The sequence below is a fragment of the Trichechus manatus genome, unplaced genomic scaffold, assembly GCF_000243295.1.
Source record: "Trichechus manatus latirostris isolate Lorelei unplaced genomic scaffold, TriManLat1.0 scaffold00042, whole genome shotgun sequence".
Classification (NCBI taxonomy): domain Eukaryota; kingdom Metazoa; phylum Chordata; class Mammalia; order Sirenia; family Trichechidae; genus Trichechus; species Trichechus manatus.
This window is the reverse complement of record NW_004443978.1, coordinates 6359691-6379016: the sequence shown is the minus strand read 5'-3', so window position 1 is coordinate 6379016 and position 19326 is coordinate 6359691. Positions and strand designations below refer to the sequence as shown.

Below are 19326 nucleotides of genomic sequence, written 5' to 3'. Positions count from 1 at the left end.
CCCATAACAAAAGAAGAGATTGAAAAGGTAATTAAAAAACTCCCAACAAAAAAAAAGCCCTAGCCCTGACAGTTTCACTGGAGAATTCTACCAAACTTTCAGAGAAGAGTTAACACCACTAGTACTAAAGGTATTTCAGAGCATAGAAAAGGATGGAATACTCCCAAACTCATTCTTTGAAGCCAGCATAACCCTGATACCAAAACTAGGTAAAGACACCACAAAAAAAGAAAATTACAGACCAATATCCCTCATGAAATAGATGCAAAAATCCTCAACAAAATTCTAGCCTAGAATTCAGCAACATATCAAAAAAATAATTCACCATGACCAAGTGATTCATACCAGGTATGCAGGGATGGTTCAACATTAGAAGAACAATCAATGTAATCCATTACATAAATAAAACAAAAAACAAGAACCATATGATCTTATCAATTGATGCAGAAGAGGCATTTGACAAAGTACAACACCAATTCATGATAAAAACTCTCAGCAAAAAAGGAATAGAAGGGAAATTCCTCAGCATAATTAAGGGCATTTATACAGAGCCAACAGTCAACATCATCCTAAATGGAGAGAGTCTGAAACCATTCCCCTTGAGAACAGGAACCAGACAAGGATTTTATCACCACTCTTATTCAACATTGTGCTGGAGGTCCTAGCCAGAGCGTTTAGGCTAGAAAAAGAAATAAAGGGCATCCAAATGAGTAAGGAAGAAGTAAAAGTATCTTTATTTTGCAGATGATATGATTTTATGCACAGTAAACCCCAAAGCATCACAAGAAAACTACTGGAACTAATAGAAGATTTCAGCAAAGTATCAGGATACAAGATAAGCATGCAAAAATCAGTTGGATTCCTTTACACCAACAAAGAGAACTTCAAAGAGGAAATCACCAAATCAATACCATTTACAGTAGCCCCCAAGAAGATAAATAACTTAGGAATAAATCTAACCAGAGACGTTAAAGACCTATACAAAGAAAACTGTAAGACGCTACTGCAAGAAACTAAGAGACTCACATAAGTGGAAAAATGTACCTTGCTCATGGTTAGGTAGACTCAACATTGTGAAAATGTCAGTTCTACCCAAAGCATTCTACAGATACAATGCAATCCCGATTCAGATTCCACTCGCATTTTTTAATGAGATGGAGAAACAAATCACCATATGGAAAGGGAAGAAGCCCCGAATAAATAAAGCATTACTCAAGAAGAACAAAGTGGGAGGCCAACACTACCAGATTTTAGAACCTATTATACCACCATGGTAGTCAGAACAGCCTGGTACTGGTACAACAACAGATACATAGACCAATGGAACAGAATTGAGAATCCAGACATAAATTCATCCACCTATGAGCAGCTGATATTTCACAAAGGCCCAAAGTCTGTTAATTGGGGAAAATACAGTCTCTTTAACAAATGGTGCTGGCATAACTGGATACCCATCTGCAAAAAACTGAAACAAGACCCATACCTCACACCATGCACAAAAACTAACTCAAAATGGATCAAAGACCTAAATATAAAATCTAAAACAATAAAGATAATGGAAGAAAAAATAGGGACAATGCTAGGAGCCCTAATACATGGCGTAAACAGAATAAGTAACTGCACAAACACCAGAAGATAAAGTAGATAACTGGGAGCTTCTAAAAATCAAACACTAATGCCCATCAAAAGACTTCACAAAAGAGTAAAAAGCAACCTACAGACTGGGAAAAAATTTTTGGCTGCAACAAATCTAATCAGCGTCTAATCTCTAAAATCTACAAGATACTGCAAAACCTCAACAACAAGACAAATAACCTAATTTAAAAATAGGCAAAGAATATGAACAGGCACTTCACCAAAGAAGACATTTAGGCGGCTACCAGATACATGAGGAAATGCTCATCATCATTAGCCATTAGAGAAATGCAAATCAAAACTACAATGAGATACTGTTTTCACTCCAACAAGGCTAGCATTAATCCAAAAGACACAATAAGTGTTGGAGAGGTTGTGGAGAGACTGGACACTTATACACTGCTGGTGGGAATGTGAAATGGTACAACCACTTTGAAAGTCAATTTGGCACTTCCTTAAAAAGCTAGAAATAGAAGTACCATACAATCCAGCAATCCCACTCCTTGGAATATATCCTAGAGAAATAAGAGCCGTCACACAAATAGATACATGCACACCCATGTTCATTGTAGCACTGTTCACAATAGCAAAAAGACGAAAACAACCTAGGTGCCCATCAATGGATGAATGAATAAACAAATTATGGTATATTCACACAATGGAATACTCTGCAATGATAAACAACAACGGTGAATCTATGAAATATCTCATAACATGATGAATCTGGACAGCATTATGCTGAGTGAAATTAGTCACAAAAGGACAAATATTGTATAAGACCACTATTATAAGAACTCAAGAAATGGTTTAAACACAGAAGAAAATGTTCTTTGATGGTTACGAGGGTGGGGATGGAGGGAGAGGAGTATTCGCTAAGTAGATAGTAGATAAGAATTATCTTAGGTGAAGGAAAGAGCACACACTACAGGGGAAGTTAGCACAACTAGACTAAACCAAAAGCTGAGAAGTTTCCTGAATACAACTAAACACTTTGAGGGACAGAGTAGCAGGGGCAGGTGTCTGGGGACCATGGTTTCAGGGGACATCTAGGTCAATTGGCATAACAAAGTTTATTAAGAAAATGTTCTGCATCCCACTTTAATGAGTGGCATCTGGGGTCTTAAAACCTAGCGAGCAGCCATCTAAGATACATCAATTGATCCCAGCCCACCTGGAGCAAAGGGGAATGAGGAGTACCAAAGACAGAAGGAAAATATTAGCCCAAGAGACAGAAGGTCCACATCAATCAGAGACTCCATCAGCCTGAGACCAGAGGAACTAGATGGTGCCCGGCTACCACCAATGACCGCCCTGACAGGGAACACAACAGAGATTCCTTGATGGAGCAGGGGAAGAGTGGGGTGCAGAACTCAAATTCTGTAAAAAGACCAGACTTAATGGTCTGACTGAGACTGGAGGGACCCTGGAAGACACAGCCCCCGAACACTCTGTTACCCTAGAACTGAAAACTTCCCTGAAGGCAACTCTTCAGACAAAGATTAGATTGGACTGTGGGACATAAAATGATACTTGTGAAGAGAGAGCCTCTTAGCTCAAGTAGATACTGAGGCTGAATGGGCAGCTCCTGTCCAGAGGCAAGATGAGAAGGCAAAAAGGGATAGGAGCCAGTTGAATGGACACAGGAAGTCCGGGGTGGAAAGGAGGAGTGTCCTGTCACATTATAGGGAGAGCAGCTAGGGTAACATAGCAATGTGTGTATAAATTTTTGTATGAGAAATACTTCAACTGTAAACTTCCACTTAAAGTACAATTAAAAAAAAAATTCTAGTAGAAGTGAGCCAGTAATTCTAGGAATACTCCTAAATGTATTTCATGGGGCGATTTATTTTTTATGAGATCTGAAACATGGAGGTTTCAACGTTAGTTGTTCTGCAAATACTGCGTGCTTTTGCATTTAGTTTCCAAGTCCTTTCTTCTGGCTGCCAGGAAGGCAGAAAAGTGAGGAACTAGTTTGTTGGTATTTGCTTAGGGCTGAGCATCTCTGAACAGGGAAACAATCTTCTAGTCTTCCCTCTTGGGCTCCAAATGTCTGTAATTCAAAGAGAGCCTTTATTAGCTTTATTAGCTAAGATAAATTAAGATTAGATAAATTGAGACCCATGCATGGCTCATGCATCAGCACTATCCAAAAGGCCTATGGTAATGTTGTATGGTGGCATTTTTCAGATATCGAGCTCCAATTTGCAGAGCCCATTCAGTCCCAGTGTGAGATGTGTAAAGCAGCAGCTTGTTACATCTTCTCTAGGCCTTTGTTCCTTTGCAGGTATGGGTCAGTGTTGTCAGTCTCAGACTTACAGCTCCTTCAAATTGGGGACTTCCTTAGAAGTACTCCTTTCTAAAAGATCTGCAAGCAATACATCTTGAGAATGAGTTACAGATGTTTGTCCTGACTCTACAGAAGTTGTTTTTGACCTTATGAACTTTCCTTGACTGAGGATGACTTTGGTTTCTGTCCATGTTTGTCATTGTTCACTGCTTGTTAGAGACTTACATTGTGGAGTCCTTTTCAAATGGCCCGTGGGTAGGTCCTCTGCTCTCTGTGGGCTCCATGGTCCAGTAGAGCTAAGCCAACCATTCTTATGTTATAGTTTGACCATCCACCAAAATCTTTATACATATAAGATAGTCATCTTTGAGAAATTATCTGTACAAGTGCCTTAAAAGACAAGTTCTTCTTCTTCTTTTTTTAATATTTTGTGTTTTTGGTGAAAGTTTACACAGGAAATTAGCTCCCATTTAGCAATTTCTGCACAAATTGTTCAAAAAATAAGATCTTTTATAAACATCTCTATTAAAAAAGGAGGAAAAATCCTGCAGATGAGTGCTGAGTGAAGATAAAGGGGGTAAAATACACTAAATAAATTAAACTGTAATATGCTCACCACTTTACTTAACCTCGTTGTGGAAAAAGGGTTCTGAGCAGCACTGCAGTAGTGGTTTAAGGACTTAGTAGAAAGACATTTTCAGCATTATTACATTTTCTTCTGTGTTCTTTCAAGCCCAGTGGGAACCCAGCTAAAGCCAAAGAGAGTCTTAGGTGAAAGTGGTGCACGAGAGTGTGAGATACAGTGTGTGTCATCGTGGAGGAACCAGTGCGAAGCAGTCTGAGTCACTGCTAATCCAACACCGCTTCAGCACTCAGGGGAGGGGAGGAATGATAAAGTCGTTTGTTTTAAATTGCCTGAAAGCCTATGAATCTTTCATAGTTGCCAGCCTACGGTAGAAAGTATGGAAAGGTTTAAGAGTCCTTTAACCATTTTATTTTTAAAATGTGTGTTAAGACAGTGACTATTATAAGGTCATGCCAAGAAATTATTACTTATAGCTATTGTATCAGATAGTGTAGGGCAGAAATACATACTTGAAGTTCTCACAGGATATCTAGATTATTTTAAATCTCAGATAAAATTATAGTTTTCACTACAGAATTTGAGCCAGTTCTCTTTGTTCATATCTTAAAATGCTTTTCATATATCTAGGATATCGGACACACAGAAGAGGAACTTGACCTTCTGTGGGAACTAGATCAGGAGAGGTGGAGACCTAGAAATGGGACACTTCCAAGGTGTGCAGAGAGTATACTGACAGTTGAGAGATGGCAGTGCTAGGAGGTGGTGTCCAATCTTCGTTCTGTCTTCCTGGACAGATTCTGAAAGCAAGTACAGTGCAGTGGTTTATGTAGGCAGCTGGGATTGGAGGAGTATGGCAACCAGTGATGGGAACCAGCCTTAGCCTGCACTTCCAGGGTTGGACTCCATACCTGAGCCCCCGTCTGCAGAAGCGGGGATACTGAGCAGAACATCCCAACAGAGAGTTATCACAACTGGAGTGAAATCCAGGGACTATTTTATATAAATAGAGGAAAAGCTCCTGCTTGCTAAAACTGGAACACAGGTCCTAACTTCAAGGCTAGCTTGATGCCAAGTCCTTTGGCCAAGCCCTTGAGGAGATGAACTCCTTAAATCCCCCAGTGTCAGCTGCTCCGGCTGATAGCCTGTGGGTCCAGTAGGCCTACAACCCTTGGAAGGGCAATAGGCTTGCAAGGGTACCAAGGCTGAAGGCAATGGCCTCAGAGTATCTTCAAAGCCAAGCACAGCAAGGCTAGACCCTCCCTGCTGTACATTCTGCCTCAGCAATTCCTCCTCAGGGCTCCTTCACCCGCTTCCTGTGAATCATAAGGAAAGATTATTGTTTTCCCTTGTTCACTGGATGATTACATTGTTACTTCTTCACTCTTGGACTGAAGATGGCCTGTGCGCTATCTGTGTTAGCTTGTAAAGCCCACGTTCATTCCCTACAGGTGGGTCGGACACTGCCTTGTATGTGCCATTGTGGTCATCTACCAGTGAGAGGTCAGCATACCTGTGAGGCTTCCTCTCCCTGGGCTCATTGTTACTGCTAAGCAGGAAGTGGGGGAGAAACATACACTTGGCACCATAACTATGTGATAATTGACTGTCTACTAAAAGCCTTCAGTATGGATTACACCTCAACAGAAAGAAAACAAAAATCCTCACAGCTGGACCAGTAACCAACATCATGATAAACAGGACTTCATTTTCCTTGGATCCACAAACAATGCCCATGGAAGCAGCAGTCAGGAAATCAAAAGACGCATTGCATTGGGCAAATCTGCTGCAAAAGACTTCTTTAAAGTGTTGAAAAGCAAAGATGTCACCTTGAAAACTAAGGTGTGCCAGTAAGCAACATCATGATAAACAGGACTTCATTTTACTTGGATCCACAAACAATGCCCATGGAAGCAGCAGTCAGAAAATCAAAAGACGCATGCATTGGACAAATCTGCTGCAAAAGACCTCTTTAAAGTGTTGAAAAGCAAAGATGTCACCTTGAAAACTAAGGTGTGCCTGATCCAAGCCATGGTATTTTCAATCGCCTCATATACATGCAAAAGCTGGATAACGAATAAGGAAGACTGAATAAGAATTGATGCCTTTAAATTATGGTGTTGGCGAAGAATATTGAATGTACCACGGACTGCCAAAAGAACAAATTTGTCTTGGAAGAAGTACAACCAGAATGCTCCTTAGAAGCAAGGATGGCGAGACTACATCTCACATACTTTGGACATGTTATCAGGAGGGACCAGTCCCTGGAGAAGGACATCACGCTTGGTAAGGTAGAGGGTCAGCAAAAAAGAGGAGGACCTTCAGTGAGATCAGTTGACACAGTGGCTGCAACAATGGGCTCAAACATAGCAACAACAGGCTCAAACGATTGTGAGGGTGGCACAGGACCGGGCAGTGTTTGGTTCTGTTGTACATAGGGTCGCTGTGAGTCGGAACCAACTTGACACCACCTGTCTTAGTCATCTAGTGCTGCTATAACAGAAACACCACAAGTGGATGGTTTTAATGAAAAGAAGTTTATTTCCTCACAGTTAAAGTAGGCTAAAAGTCCAAATTCAGGGCGCCAGCTCCAGGGGAAGGCTGTTTCTCTCTGTCGGCCTTCTTCTCTTCAGTGTTCCCCTGGACTAGGAGCTTCTCTGTGCAGGGCCCCTGGTCCAAAGGATGCGCTCTGCTCCCGGCACTGCTTTCTTGATGGTATGAGGTCCCCAACTCTCTGCTTGCTTCCCTTTCCTTTTATCTCTTGAGAGATAAAAGGTGGTGCAGGCCACACCCCAGGGAAACTCCCTTTATACTAGATCAGGGATGTGACCTGGGTAAAGGTGGTGTTACAATCCCACCCTAATCCTCTTTAACATAAAATTACAATCACAAAATGGAGGCCAACAACACAATTCTGGGAATCATGGTCCAGCCAAATTGATATACACATTTTTGGGGGGACATAATTCAAACCATGACACCATCTAAGAAGAACAACAACTAAAGGTTTAGTTCTTGTTACCCGTATGTTTTTCTTTTGTGAGGAAAAGCACTGAAATTAAGAGACGCAGGTGCTAACTCAAGTCCCATTAACTGCCACTTTTTCTCCACCTCTGAAGTTGGCTGTAATCAAATCTATACCCACCTCCCTGCCCAGGACACATGAGGTGATAGGGCTAAGACAATTTAAACCAAAGAAAACCATTGCCATCGAGTCGATTCCAACCCATAGCAATCCTATAGGACAGAATAGAACTGCCCCACAGGGTTTCCTAGGCTATAAATCTTTACAGAAGCATACTGCCATATCTTTTTCCCATTGAACGGCTGGGGGGTTCCAACATCTGATCTTTCATTTAGCAGCCAAGTGCTTTAATTACTGTGCGATCAGAGTTCCTAAGATAATTAAAAAAACAAAAAAACACCAAACCTGTTGCGGTTGAGTCAATTCCGATTCATAGTGACCCTATATGACAGGGTAGAACTGCCCCATAGGGTTTCCAATGAGCAGCTGGTGGATTCGAACTGCTAACCTTTTGGTTAACAGCCCAGTTCTTAACCACTGCGTCATCAGAGGTCCAAGATAATAGACCTCTTCAAAATAAAACAGGCAGTGTAGCAGATAAGTTTCCCCAAGCTTGTGGCAGATTTAGAGGCAGAGTGCAGACCATCTCTGTCCTCGTTGAGGTTCTAATTTAGAATAATGCCAGTTATCTTCTTGCTCAGTGCAACCTCCTCAGCTGAAAAGTTTTTCTGCAATATTCCCCATTTTAGGGGAAGCTCAAGGATCGCTTCTAGAAAGATGGGGTTACCACAAGATCACACTTTTCTAGGTCTGTTTCTCAGATCAAATCAACTCTATCTTACGTGTCTCAAAAACAGGACGCGTGCAATGAACGAGTAAATCTTTCCTCAAGAAGGCAGGTCTGGGGCTGCAACTTCTGTATGCACATAAGGGATGGGCCAGCCCAGATTGAGGAGGAAAAAAATTCAGAGGTGTTTATATCTCATATACACACTTCACAGATAGAAGAACACTTCTGCATTGCATAAGATTCAGTCCTCAAAAAAATGTATTATTGTGAGTGTAAATGGTTACAAAGAAGTAAATTATGCTGGGAAATAATCAGATGTTAATTTATCTTGAAGACGTTTTAATTTCAGTTAAATGTCAGGGAAGCAAATTAAATCCTAAGTAAAGCTTAACCTAAAATTATGTTTGAAGGCTGGGGCTTTGAGACCAAGGGGAATGTGGCTACAGTTTGTTTTTATTTCTTTGTGCTTTCTTTTAAACCCTGTAGGCAACAGCATTATTGAAAAAAGCCCTCACAGAAGAGTGTGCAGATAGGTCATCTATTCACAGTGATGAATCATCCTGCAGCTTGCCATCTATTCTGAATGACAATGGTGGCATAAAGGAAGCAAACCTCGGTCTATGGCTCAACAGTGTTCCTACAGGAGAACAAGGTAACTATTGTTAGAGGGTCTGTCCACAGCAAAAATGCATTCAGAGTCACTATGACACCCTGTTTCTTAAGGTATACCTATAAAATAAAACCAGCTAGAGAATATCTCTGATTTTAACACGCATAATACGTTATTTGTTTTATACCAACTTCCAATAAGTATGTATGTTCTTGTTTAGTCTAACAGGAGTGGGAACCTAATTGTAGGTCTGTAGTTCTGCTGACTTTCTAATAAAGTAGATGTTTATGAGTTATGAAATCTTAACTCATTACTTGGCAGAAGATAATTTTGATCATCCCACAAAGATGAAGAGGATTCCATTAAAATGATGCCATAAAAGTATTGTTAAGTTCTTGATATCACTAAATGGAATTTATTCATAATTTTTAAACATTTTTAAAATTATAATAGGACCTCATCAAAGTCTAAACAGATGATTAAGAAGCAATGAATTTATACCCCCAAAGTTTAATAACCAACTTTTAGTATCCAGAAATTGTGATTATTTCAGCATTCTCTTAAAGCATACCAGTGAACTGCTCTACTGGTATGGTATTTGCAAGATAGCTACGAGCTGCTCAGTGTGGACACAGAAGTGCACACGTGCAGGATTTAAGGCTTGCTGGTTTTAAATCTCACCAAGTTTGATAGATTTCAGGCTAGATGATCTTGCATGAAAGCGACACGGAGCTGCCTTAGATTTAGAACAGGTTTCCTTTTTAGTGACAGTACTGTTTCAGACCAAATAAAATAACCAGAAACAGGAGGGAAGGGAGGCAGTGAAAATAAAAGAAGTGGCAGTTAGAACAAAGACCTGTCCCATAAGTACAACTCTGAAATATGTTTTTTTATTATTATGTGTTCGAATTTTAGAAGTTTCAAGCAGCTGCAGAGATGAGAGCAAGGAAGAAAGTGTGGCAACAAAGATTCCAGTCACAGGTAAAAGTAACAGGTAGCCTAAGAGTTTCAAATGCAGGATTGAACCTTATACACTCAAAACGCCCTGGGTTAGTGGTTTGTGGACCTGCTAAGAGCAAGTATATTCAACCACTATATGCTGGAGCAGGAGATTAACCATAAGATTACAAAGTATGAGCTTATGTTAACATAAACGGGTGGAAAATAATGGTGTCCATTGAGTGCCTCGTAATCAGGTTACACATTTACACATGTTGAGTGTTGCCCACACTCAGCCTTTCAGCTCCTGCGTTGTGTGAAAAGGTCAGTCTCCATGGGGAACACTGCATCATTATACGGCAAACTACGGATGTTTCTGATTTGATTCTTTTCTTTCCTGTAACAGTTAAATGTGTATCATTAGAATAACAGTAGGAAAAAAAAGTGTCAGACAGGAAGCTTGCTTGTTCCTCAGTTACAAAGCCTGTCTGATAATTTAAAAATTTTAGTACTAAGGTTTCATCAAGACCTATTAAGATTTCTGCAGAGCAGATGCATTAGGCATGTTTAGATGGAGTCTGAATGATATCATTACGTGTTTTAGAGTATCAACAGCAGCAATTAGTATTCTGAACGGAGTTCTATTTGTTGTACATCTAAATTTACTAGTACCTTATTTTGTAAAGTGGTGCACTACTTCATTATCAATCCAAAGGTCTGACTGTAAAGATTTATACACGTAAACACACTGTGCGCTGAGGCCCTGAGGCACGCGTCTGCATCCGGGGTAGTTTGCTGTCGTCTGTAAGCAGAGAGGAGTGGCCTTCATTTATGGCAGCCTGCTTCATGGCATGATGGTTAATTTTCCAAACCCATGTTTCTGTGATGAACTCTGGTTTTGAAAAAGGAGTTGATAGTAGAGCAATTATTGTATGTATTCTGCATCAGATAATATTTCATTCCAAAATACAGAGTTTCCTTTTCTTTTAAACATTTGTCCCACTGATATTTTTATTGTGTTTTTATTCTTCATTTTGAAAAAACTCTGGTAGGGTCACCTCTTGATTATTTTTATTAATAGAAGAAGTGTAGATGACCCCAAACTGCAGATAATCAAGAAGTCATTTGTATGCTTTTCCCTTTATTCACGTTTATGGTCTCTGAATTTATTTCCATTAAAATCGGAAAGACCTTACTGGAGAGAAGTAGGAGGTGACCTAGCTGCCCATTCTTACGTCTCTTTGCACGTTTTCTTTACACTTATTCCTTGATGGGAGGAGATGACTCTCCCCAAAATTAATGCGAATGTCATTTTCTCGTGGACTTTGTCAGATAAGAGAGAGTTAAGTACTGAGGTTTCAGATTTTCCTTTTCCACACGCAGAAAGAAATACAGTGTGCCTAGACGTGATAAAAGTGATTCACCTTTAAGATTTTAAAGGAACTGTAATTTCAGCAACCTGCCATTGATTCATCAATAGTTGGCAGTTTAAAAAAATGCTTTGTGCCTATTACGAGTGGGCTATAGAATTAGACGTTTACAATAACTTGGGAAATATGAAAAAAGATTCAAAACCATTTACTGTGTTAGAGTATTGCCGTGCTGTCCTTGCCACCACACTCCCCTCCTTCCTTGCTTCCACCCACTGCCCTCCCATGAAGTTCACATCTGAGAGCCTCCGGCACCTCAGCTGGCTCAGTACTGTTGTTGTGTCTGTTATTACGGCTACTTGGATTTCTAAGCTGTTGACCATTCATTCCTTTATTAGATTGTTGTGTCTTTTGGCATAATTATTAGGAGATTTGGTTTTTGGTAGGGTTGTTGTTGTTAGGTGCCATCCAGTCAGTTTGACTCATAGCAGCCCTGTGTGTAACAGAACGAAACACTGCCCAGTCCTGCACCATCCTCACAATACTTGTCATGCTTGAGCCCATTGTTGGCAGTCATGGTGTCAGTCTGTCTCATTGAAGGTCTTCCTCTCTTTCGCTGACCCTCCACTTTACCAAGCGTGATGTCCTTCTCCACGGACTGGTCCAGCCTGGTGACGTGTCCAAAGTATCTGAGACTAAGTCTCCCCATTCTTGCTTCTAAGAAGCATTCTGGCTGTACTTCTTCCAAGACAGATCTGTTTGTTCTTCTAGCAGTCCATGGAATATTCAGTATTCTTCACCAGCACCATAATTCAAAGGCATCAATTCTTCTTCGGTCTTCCTTATTCATTGTCCAGCTTTCGCCTGCATATGAGGCAATTGAAAACACCATGGCCTGGGTCAGGCGCAGCTTAGTCCTCAAAGTGACATCTTTGCTTTTGAACACTTGAAAGAGGTCTTCTATGGCAGATTTGCCCAATATAATACACCATTTGATTTCTGGACTACTGCTTCCATGGGTGTTGGTTGTGGATCCAAGTAAAATGAAATCCTTGACAACTTCAGTCTTTTCTCCATTTATCATGATGTTGCTTATTGGTCCAGTTGTGAGAATTTTTGTTTTCTTCGTGTTGAGTTGTAGTCCATACTGAAGGCTGTAGTCTTTGACCTTCATCAGTAAGTGCTTCGAGTCCTCTTCACTTTCAGCAAGCAAGGTTGTGTCATCAGGTTGTTAATGCGTCTTCCTCCAATCCTGATGCCACATTCTTCTTCACGTAGTCCGGCTTCTCGCATTATTTGCTCAGTGTACAGACTAAATAAGTATGGTGAAAGGATACAACCCTGATACACACCTTTCCTGACTTTAAACCATGCCGTATCCCCTTGTTCTGTTCAAATGACTGCCTCTTGGTCTACGTACAGGTTCCTCAGGGTCACAATTAAGTGTTCTGGAATTCCCATTCTTTGCAATGTTATCCATATTTGTTATGATCCACACAGTCAAATGCCTTTGCATAGTCAATAAAACACAGGTAAACATCTTTCTGATGTTCTCTGCTTTCAGCCAAGATCCATCTGACATCAGCAGTGATATCCTTCGTTCCACATCCTCTTCTGAACCTGGCTTGAATTTCTTGCAGTTCCCTGTCGATGTATTGCTACAACTGCTTTTGAATGATCTTCAGCAGAATTTTACCTATGTGTGATGTTAATGATATTGTTCAATAATTTCCACATTCTGTTGGATCTCTTTTCTTTGGATTGGGCAGAAAGATGGATCTCTTCTAGTTGGTTGGCCAGGTAGCTGTCTTCCAGATTTCTTGGTATAGACAAATGAGCACTTCCAGTGTTGGCATCCATTTGTTGAAACATCTCGGTTGGTATTCACTCAATTCGTGGAGCCTTGTTTTTCCCAGTGACTTCAGTACAGCTTGGACATCTTCCTTCAGTACCATAGGTTCTTGATCATATGCTACTTCCTGAAATGGTTGAACGTCGACTGATTCTTTTTGGTATGGTGACTGTGTGTATTCCTTCCATCTTCTTTTGACGTTTCTTGTGTCATTCAGTATTTTGCCCACAGAATCCTTCAATACTGCGTCTCGAGGCTTGGATTTTTTCTTCAGTTCTTTCAGCTTGAGAAATGCCGAGCATGTTCTTTCCTTTTGGTTTTCTATCTCCTGGTCTTTGCGCATTTCATTATAATACTTTGCCTTCTTGGGATACCCTTTGAAATCGTCTTTTCAGCTCTTTTACTTAATCATTTCTTCCTTTTGCTTTAGCTATTTTGTGTTCAAGAGCAAGTTTCAGAGTCTCTTCTGACATCCATTTTGCTCTTTTCTTCCTTTCCTGTCTTTTTAATGACCTCTTGCTTTTTTCATGTATGATGTCTTTGATGTCATTCCACAGCTTTCCTGGTCTTCAGTTATTAGTGTTCAATGCATCAAATCTATTCTTGAGATGGTCTCTAAATTCAGGTGGGGTATACTCATATTTTGGCTCTTGTGGAGTTGTTCTAATTTTCTTCAGCTTCAGCGTTTGAACTTGCATATGAGCATTGATGGTCTGTTCCTTAGTTGGCCCTTGGCCTTGTTCTGACTGATGATATTGAGGTTTTCCATTGTCTCTTTCCACAGATGTAGTCAGTTTGATTCCTGTGTATTCATCTGGAGCAGTCCACTTGTATAGTTGTAATTTATGTTGTTGAAGAAAGGTATTTGCGATGAAGAAGTCCTTGGTTTTGCAAAATTCTGTCACGCGATCTCCGGCTTCATTCCTATCACCAAGACCATATTTTTCAATTGCCGTTCCTTCTTTGTTTCCAACTTTTACGTTCCAGTCAACAGTAATTATCAGTGCATCTTGATTGCATGTTTGATCAATGTCAGACTGCAGAAGTTGGTAAAAATCTTCAATTTCTTCATCTTTGGCCCTAGTAGTGATGTGTAAATTTGAATAATAGTTGTATTGGCTGGTCTTCCTTTTAAGCATATGGCTGTTTTCCTATCACTGACAGCTTTGTACTTCACGATAGATCTTGAAATGTTCTTTTTGACAATGAATGCAACACCATTCCTCTTCAATTTGTCATTCCCAGCATAGTAGACCATATGATTGTCCGATTCAAAATGACCAGTACCAGTCTATTTCAGCTCACTAATGCCTAGCATATCGATGTGTATGCGTTCCATTTCATTTTTGACAATTTGTCCCAATTTTCCTAGATTCATACTTCATACTTTCCACGTTCCAATTATTAATGGATGTTTGCAGCTGTTCTTATTTTGAGTCATGCCACATCAGCAAATGAAGGTCCTGAAAGCTTGACTCCATCCATGTCATTAAGGTCAGCTCTACTTTGAGGAGGTGGCTCTTCCCCAGCTGTATTTTGGGTGCCTTCCAACCTGAGGGGCTCATCTGCCGGCACTATATCAGACATTGTTCTGCTGCTATTCATAAGGTTTTCACTGGCTAATTTTTTCAGAAATAAACCACCAAGTCCTTCTTCCTAGTCTGTTTTAGTCTGGAAGCTCAGCTGAAACCTGTCCACTATGAGTGACCTTGTTGGTATTTGAAATACCAGTGGCATAGCTTCCAGCATCACAGCAACACTCAAGCCAGCACAGTAAGACAAACTGACAGACCGCGGGGTGTGGTAGGTTAAGGTGGGTATATACTTTGATTTAAGATGGAGTCTTCCTACCCCTTTATGAGTTTCTGTTGAGGCTTTCCTCTTTGTGTAGGTGCATGTTGGTTGTGTTTGTATGGGCTGCATTCCTTCTAAAATATTCCAAGGCAAAGAGGCTAATCCTGGGGGCTGGGGAAATGTAAAAAATTGAGCCTTGGCTTTAGCATCAGCCATGAGTGTCAGCTTTTTCACACCCTGCCCTTTTTCTCCACTTCTCTGAGCTTCCGTTTTTGAAAAGTAGGCTTTAATACCTGATGTCATTGTCTTAAAGTTTAAGTGAGATCATGTATCTGAAAGTGCCATGCGTATACTAGGCGCTCAATACATGGTAGCTATTATTTATAATAATATTCATGTGAATATTAGTAGTATTATTGATCTTCTCCTGCCCTGGCCCCCCCAACCCCAACATTTTCAAACTGGTGGCGTCTAGTTAAAAGGAACCTCACAAAACTCAGAGGAAAAGAAGAATGAGGTGAGTAGGGGGATGGGGATGAAGTGTGACAAAAGGAACAATCCTGAGATGAGTCCCAAGATGGGTCTGGACACCTCTAGTCTGTGATTCTGGAAACTGCTCACGTTCCCTGACTCATCGCAGCTGCTTGGGAGCCCAAGTACTGTGCTGCTCTAGTTCCTCATAGATAGCGCTTAGTTTCTGCTAGAAAGTTCCACTTGAAAACAGTTGATGATTTGAGTCCAGAGGGGTGTTTACTTTATCAAGAAGGAAACTTGAGGAAAGATTTGTGATACTTTTGGAACGTCTTATTAGTCCCATGAAGGTGAAGAAGCCCTCCTTAGAGGAGAATCCCAAAAGGCTGAGGAAGTGGCTCCTGGGGATCCCTTTGGTCAAGGCCCAGACATCTGCCCACGCGTTCCCTACGTGCTCACGGCTGAGGACAGTGCAGGGCACTGGTCACCAGGCAACAGTCCTCCCCGGGGTATGCCACCTCACAAATGACGACAGACTGATGCACGTGTTTCCCAAAATGTGTATGCACAATGCTCAGCTCAGAGAATGCTTCAAGGAAAACATATTTGTGGCCAAACCCTGAATGATCTGTCTTGCCCTCTGCAGTGTACACAATGTACAAGAGTTTTTTGAAGACTTTTAGAAAGAAGACTCAGTACATGGACTGATTAAAAGTGCAAACCTAGAGTTTCGAATAACTTATCATCTGTTTGCAAATGGAATCCTTCCTATCAACAGCCAACGAAATTAATGTTCTGTGGAGCACATTATATTGGAAAATATTCACACACATATATTTGGAATGCTTTTTAAAACCATGAGTCTAGTAGGGGCACCAGCTTTCTCTGTACTCTAAAATAATCTTCAGTTTTTTTTTATGGTTCCTTTTTGTGGGAACCTCCCCTGTGGATGAGATTGCTTTATATGAGACTTTGGGCTACTTTAGTGTAACTAAAACCAGACATTATGATCAAAAGCTACTTGTTAAAGCTGTTCTTCAAATTGATAACTAGAAGATTCCAATATTAACTTTCAGCAGTTTAAAAGCACACTTCTTCAGTGTGGGGGCCTTCTGTGTGTCTTAATTTTTTACAGCCATTTCCGAAGGGATGTAGTAGAGAGGACAAGGATAAATCTGGGAGCAGGCACAAGTCCGTCAGAATTGTGTGGGAAAATCTGAAGTCATGCCATTTTCAGAATGATGAAGATCCTGGGGGTGCTTCACTTGAGAAGGGCACAAAAGGTATCTTTAAATATTTGAGGGGCTCCCATGTACAAGGAAGAACATTCACTGAGCATAGCTATAGAGTGCAGCCCAAGAAACCCTTTTTGTGATGTTACAGAGAAGGAATTCACAGCTCAGTAGTGGAAGCATTTTTTTTTTTTTTTAACTAATCATTTTAGCAAAACCAAGCTGAGTGTCTTCCAGGTGTGAGATTGTGTGCTGGGTGGTTAAGCCATGGTGGGAGCCTGCTCTCTAGAGGGACAGTGGAGAAGAGATTCTTGGTTCTGGGAACTCTGGCATCCCTTCTAATGCTAAGAGTCTACGATTCTCTCTGTATACCAATGGAATCAAATGTGCCAGTGTTCTCATATCTTTATTTTCCTTTCTTACTTGGTTATACCCCAAAACATAGGTCTCCTTGGCAGAGGAGCTCCTCCCTAAAGAGTTTGCTATGACTATGAAGACATCTGCCTTGTTAATCATCATCATGGGAAGCCATGTGTGAGTTTCAGAACTAGCTCCCATAATCTGTGCTAAGATTTACATAGAAACCCTCTAGTACATACACCCACATACACACTCAGAGTAAGTATTTCCATGGCCTGTATGATCTGTTGTTATCACAGTCTACCCCTTTTATTAGTCTAGTTGTTCACACTTTATAAGAATCCAGGTAGAAGTGAAAGATTGATTTTGTTATCTCTTTATGTGTGGTTCTATACACACAGTAACTAATGTATCATTTGCATGTATGTTACTACTTGGGCTGAATTCTGGAAATACCAGGGACAGCAAAGACTGGGCTCCCACCGTCAGAGCCTCCATTATCTCTCATCCTACAACAGCCCTGTGGTGTGACTGTTAGTAACTTAGCCTACAGATGGACAAACAGAAACTTGGAGAGATTAAGTGAAAGCTCAAAGCTGTATAGCTAGTATGGTAGAACTTGAATTGAACTCAAACTTCAGGATTAAAACCCAGAACTCTCTCTGTTCCACCACCCTGCCTCTCTCACTTTACAAGAAAGGCAACTGCATCAGGAAGTCTGAATCAATTTAACATTAGTGTATGTCATAACAAAAGATGAACCCTGCAAGAATTCTCTTGAGAGCAATGATGAATAAAATTGTATCTTTCATTTCTTTTGTGCTAGGCCTAGAGAGGTAGACAGCTTGCGAGAATTTCCAAGTGTGGATTATACCAAAAGGTGTGCCCTTTATAAAATGGGGCAAGCCTGAGCACATTTAGGCCTCAGAGACCACGTGCAGGTAGTAGGATATTTAAGTCAGTGTTTTCTTGAGACACTTGGGTCAGGATTAAAGCAATCCTTGTCTAGATGATGAGAGAAAATCTCCTGAATGCCCCCCAGCCGAAGTCTCTCACATTGGCGATTTTCCTTGTATTCACACCAAGTTTACTTTTCAGTACTAAGTGAGTTTTAGTTATTGCAAATGATACAGTTTATGCTAAATTTCATGAAAACCTGTTGCCTAATACAGTAGCTGGCACATAGTAGGCACTTAGTTTGTCAAATGAATGAGTAAAAATGGGAGTGGTAAAATGGGGGTTTCCTTAAATGCTTATTGTTTTCAGCCAGAATACTATCTTTTTCAGTCATTCACTCCACCAGTACTTTTCCCACCCCACGTGCCCATCCTGGCAGACTCATCTCCTTAAGCTCCATGTGAAAAGGGCTCTCAGCTTTTATTTCAAGAGGATTAATCCTCTAAGAATGTCCATTCAGCCTCTCATTCTTTTGACACCAATTCTCTTGGTCAAGCTGTGTTGAAAGTGGTTGTCTGACTGTGCCATTCCTCACTGATATTCTTTGTCAAGCTGAAATATTCAAGGTCATGTTAAGGTACTTCCATTTAGGAGCTTTCTGGGAGGTCAGCGTGGATTTGAAGGGTGCCACTTGGGTTCTGGGCAGTGTTCCCCAAAACGTTACTGCTTCAGTTTTACATTAAACTGGAAAAGGGCTGGAAACATACAAAGGCCAAGTTGTCACTGGTGACTGCATTTATCCTGGGAGGAATGACTGCAGCAATAACTTCAGATCACCAGAGTGAAGTGGCATGACACCTCCAGCTCTGAGTCTTTATTAGGAAGTGCTTCACCTGTCCTGTTGCAGAAGTGCATAGAGTCAGCAGAGACTTGTTACCTGCTGCTTCTTAGACAGGGCACCCCTACCTCGTACAGAGCCGAGGGACCCACCCTATCTGTGCTGCTTTATGGTCCCCATCACCCTGTCTCTGTGGCAGGGATCAGGCTCTGAGGCCTGATCCAGGGGCCTGCTGCCAAGTGCTCGCTGTAGCAAAGGTTCCCATTCATTACATTGCAGAGAGTGGTGTTTTTAAATGTGTGGTCATTGAAAAAAAGCATGTTTCAGAAGAGTGCTCTTGGTTAGATGTTCCCTGTGTTCAAGGAAATGTTTTTTTTAATTGTGCTTTAGATGAAGGTTTACATAGCAAATTAGTTACTCATTAAACGATACACATATCGTTGTGTGACATTGGTTGCCAATCCCATGACGTGTCAACAATCTCCTTTCTCGACCTTGGGTTCCCCATTATCAGCTTTCCTGTCCCCTCCTGCCTTCTCGCCCTCGCCCTCGAGTTGGTGTGCCCATTTAGTCTCGTTTTGTTTTATGGGCCTGTCTAATCTTTGGCTGAAGGGTGAACCTCAGGAGTGACTTCAGTACTGAG

The 19326-nt window shown here is 40.9% G+C and overlaps 1 protein-coding gene across 3 annotated transcripts in view; it reads left to right on the top strand.

Moving 5' to 3' along the window:
• Positions 1-19326, top strand: part of KIZ (kizuna centrosomal protein) — a 176680-nt gene that overhangs the window by 129571 nt on the left and 27783 nt on the right. For all 3 annotated transcript variants that reach the window (XR_002824100.1, XM_012555584.2, XM_023731397.1), the window contains 2 exons: positions 8807-8972; positions 9846-9911. Coding sequence is in view for 2 of the 3 variants with exons in the window: in XM_012555584.2 (XP_012411038.1) it covers positions 8807-8972; positions 9846-9911 (232 nt within the window). In the remaining variant the exon portion in view is untranslated. The remainder of the gene's footprint in view (positions 1-8806; positions 8973-9845; positions 9912-19326) is intronic.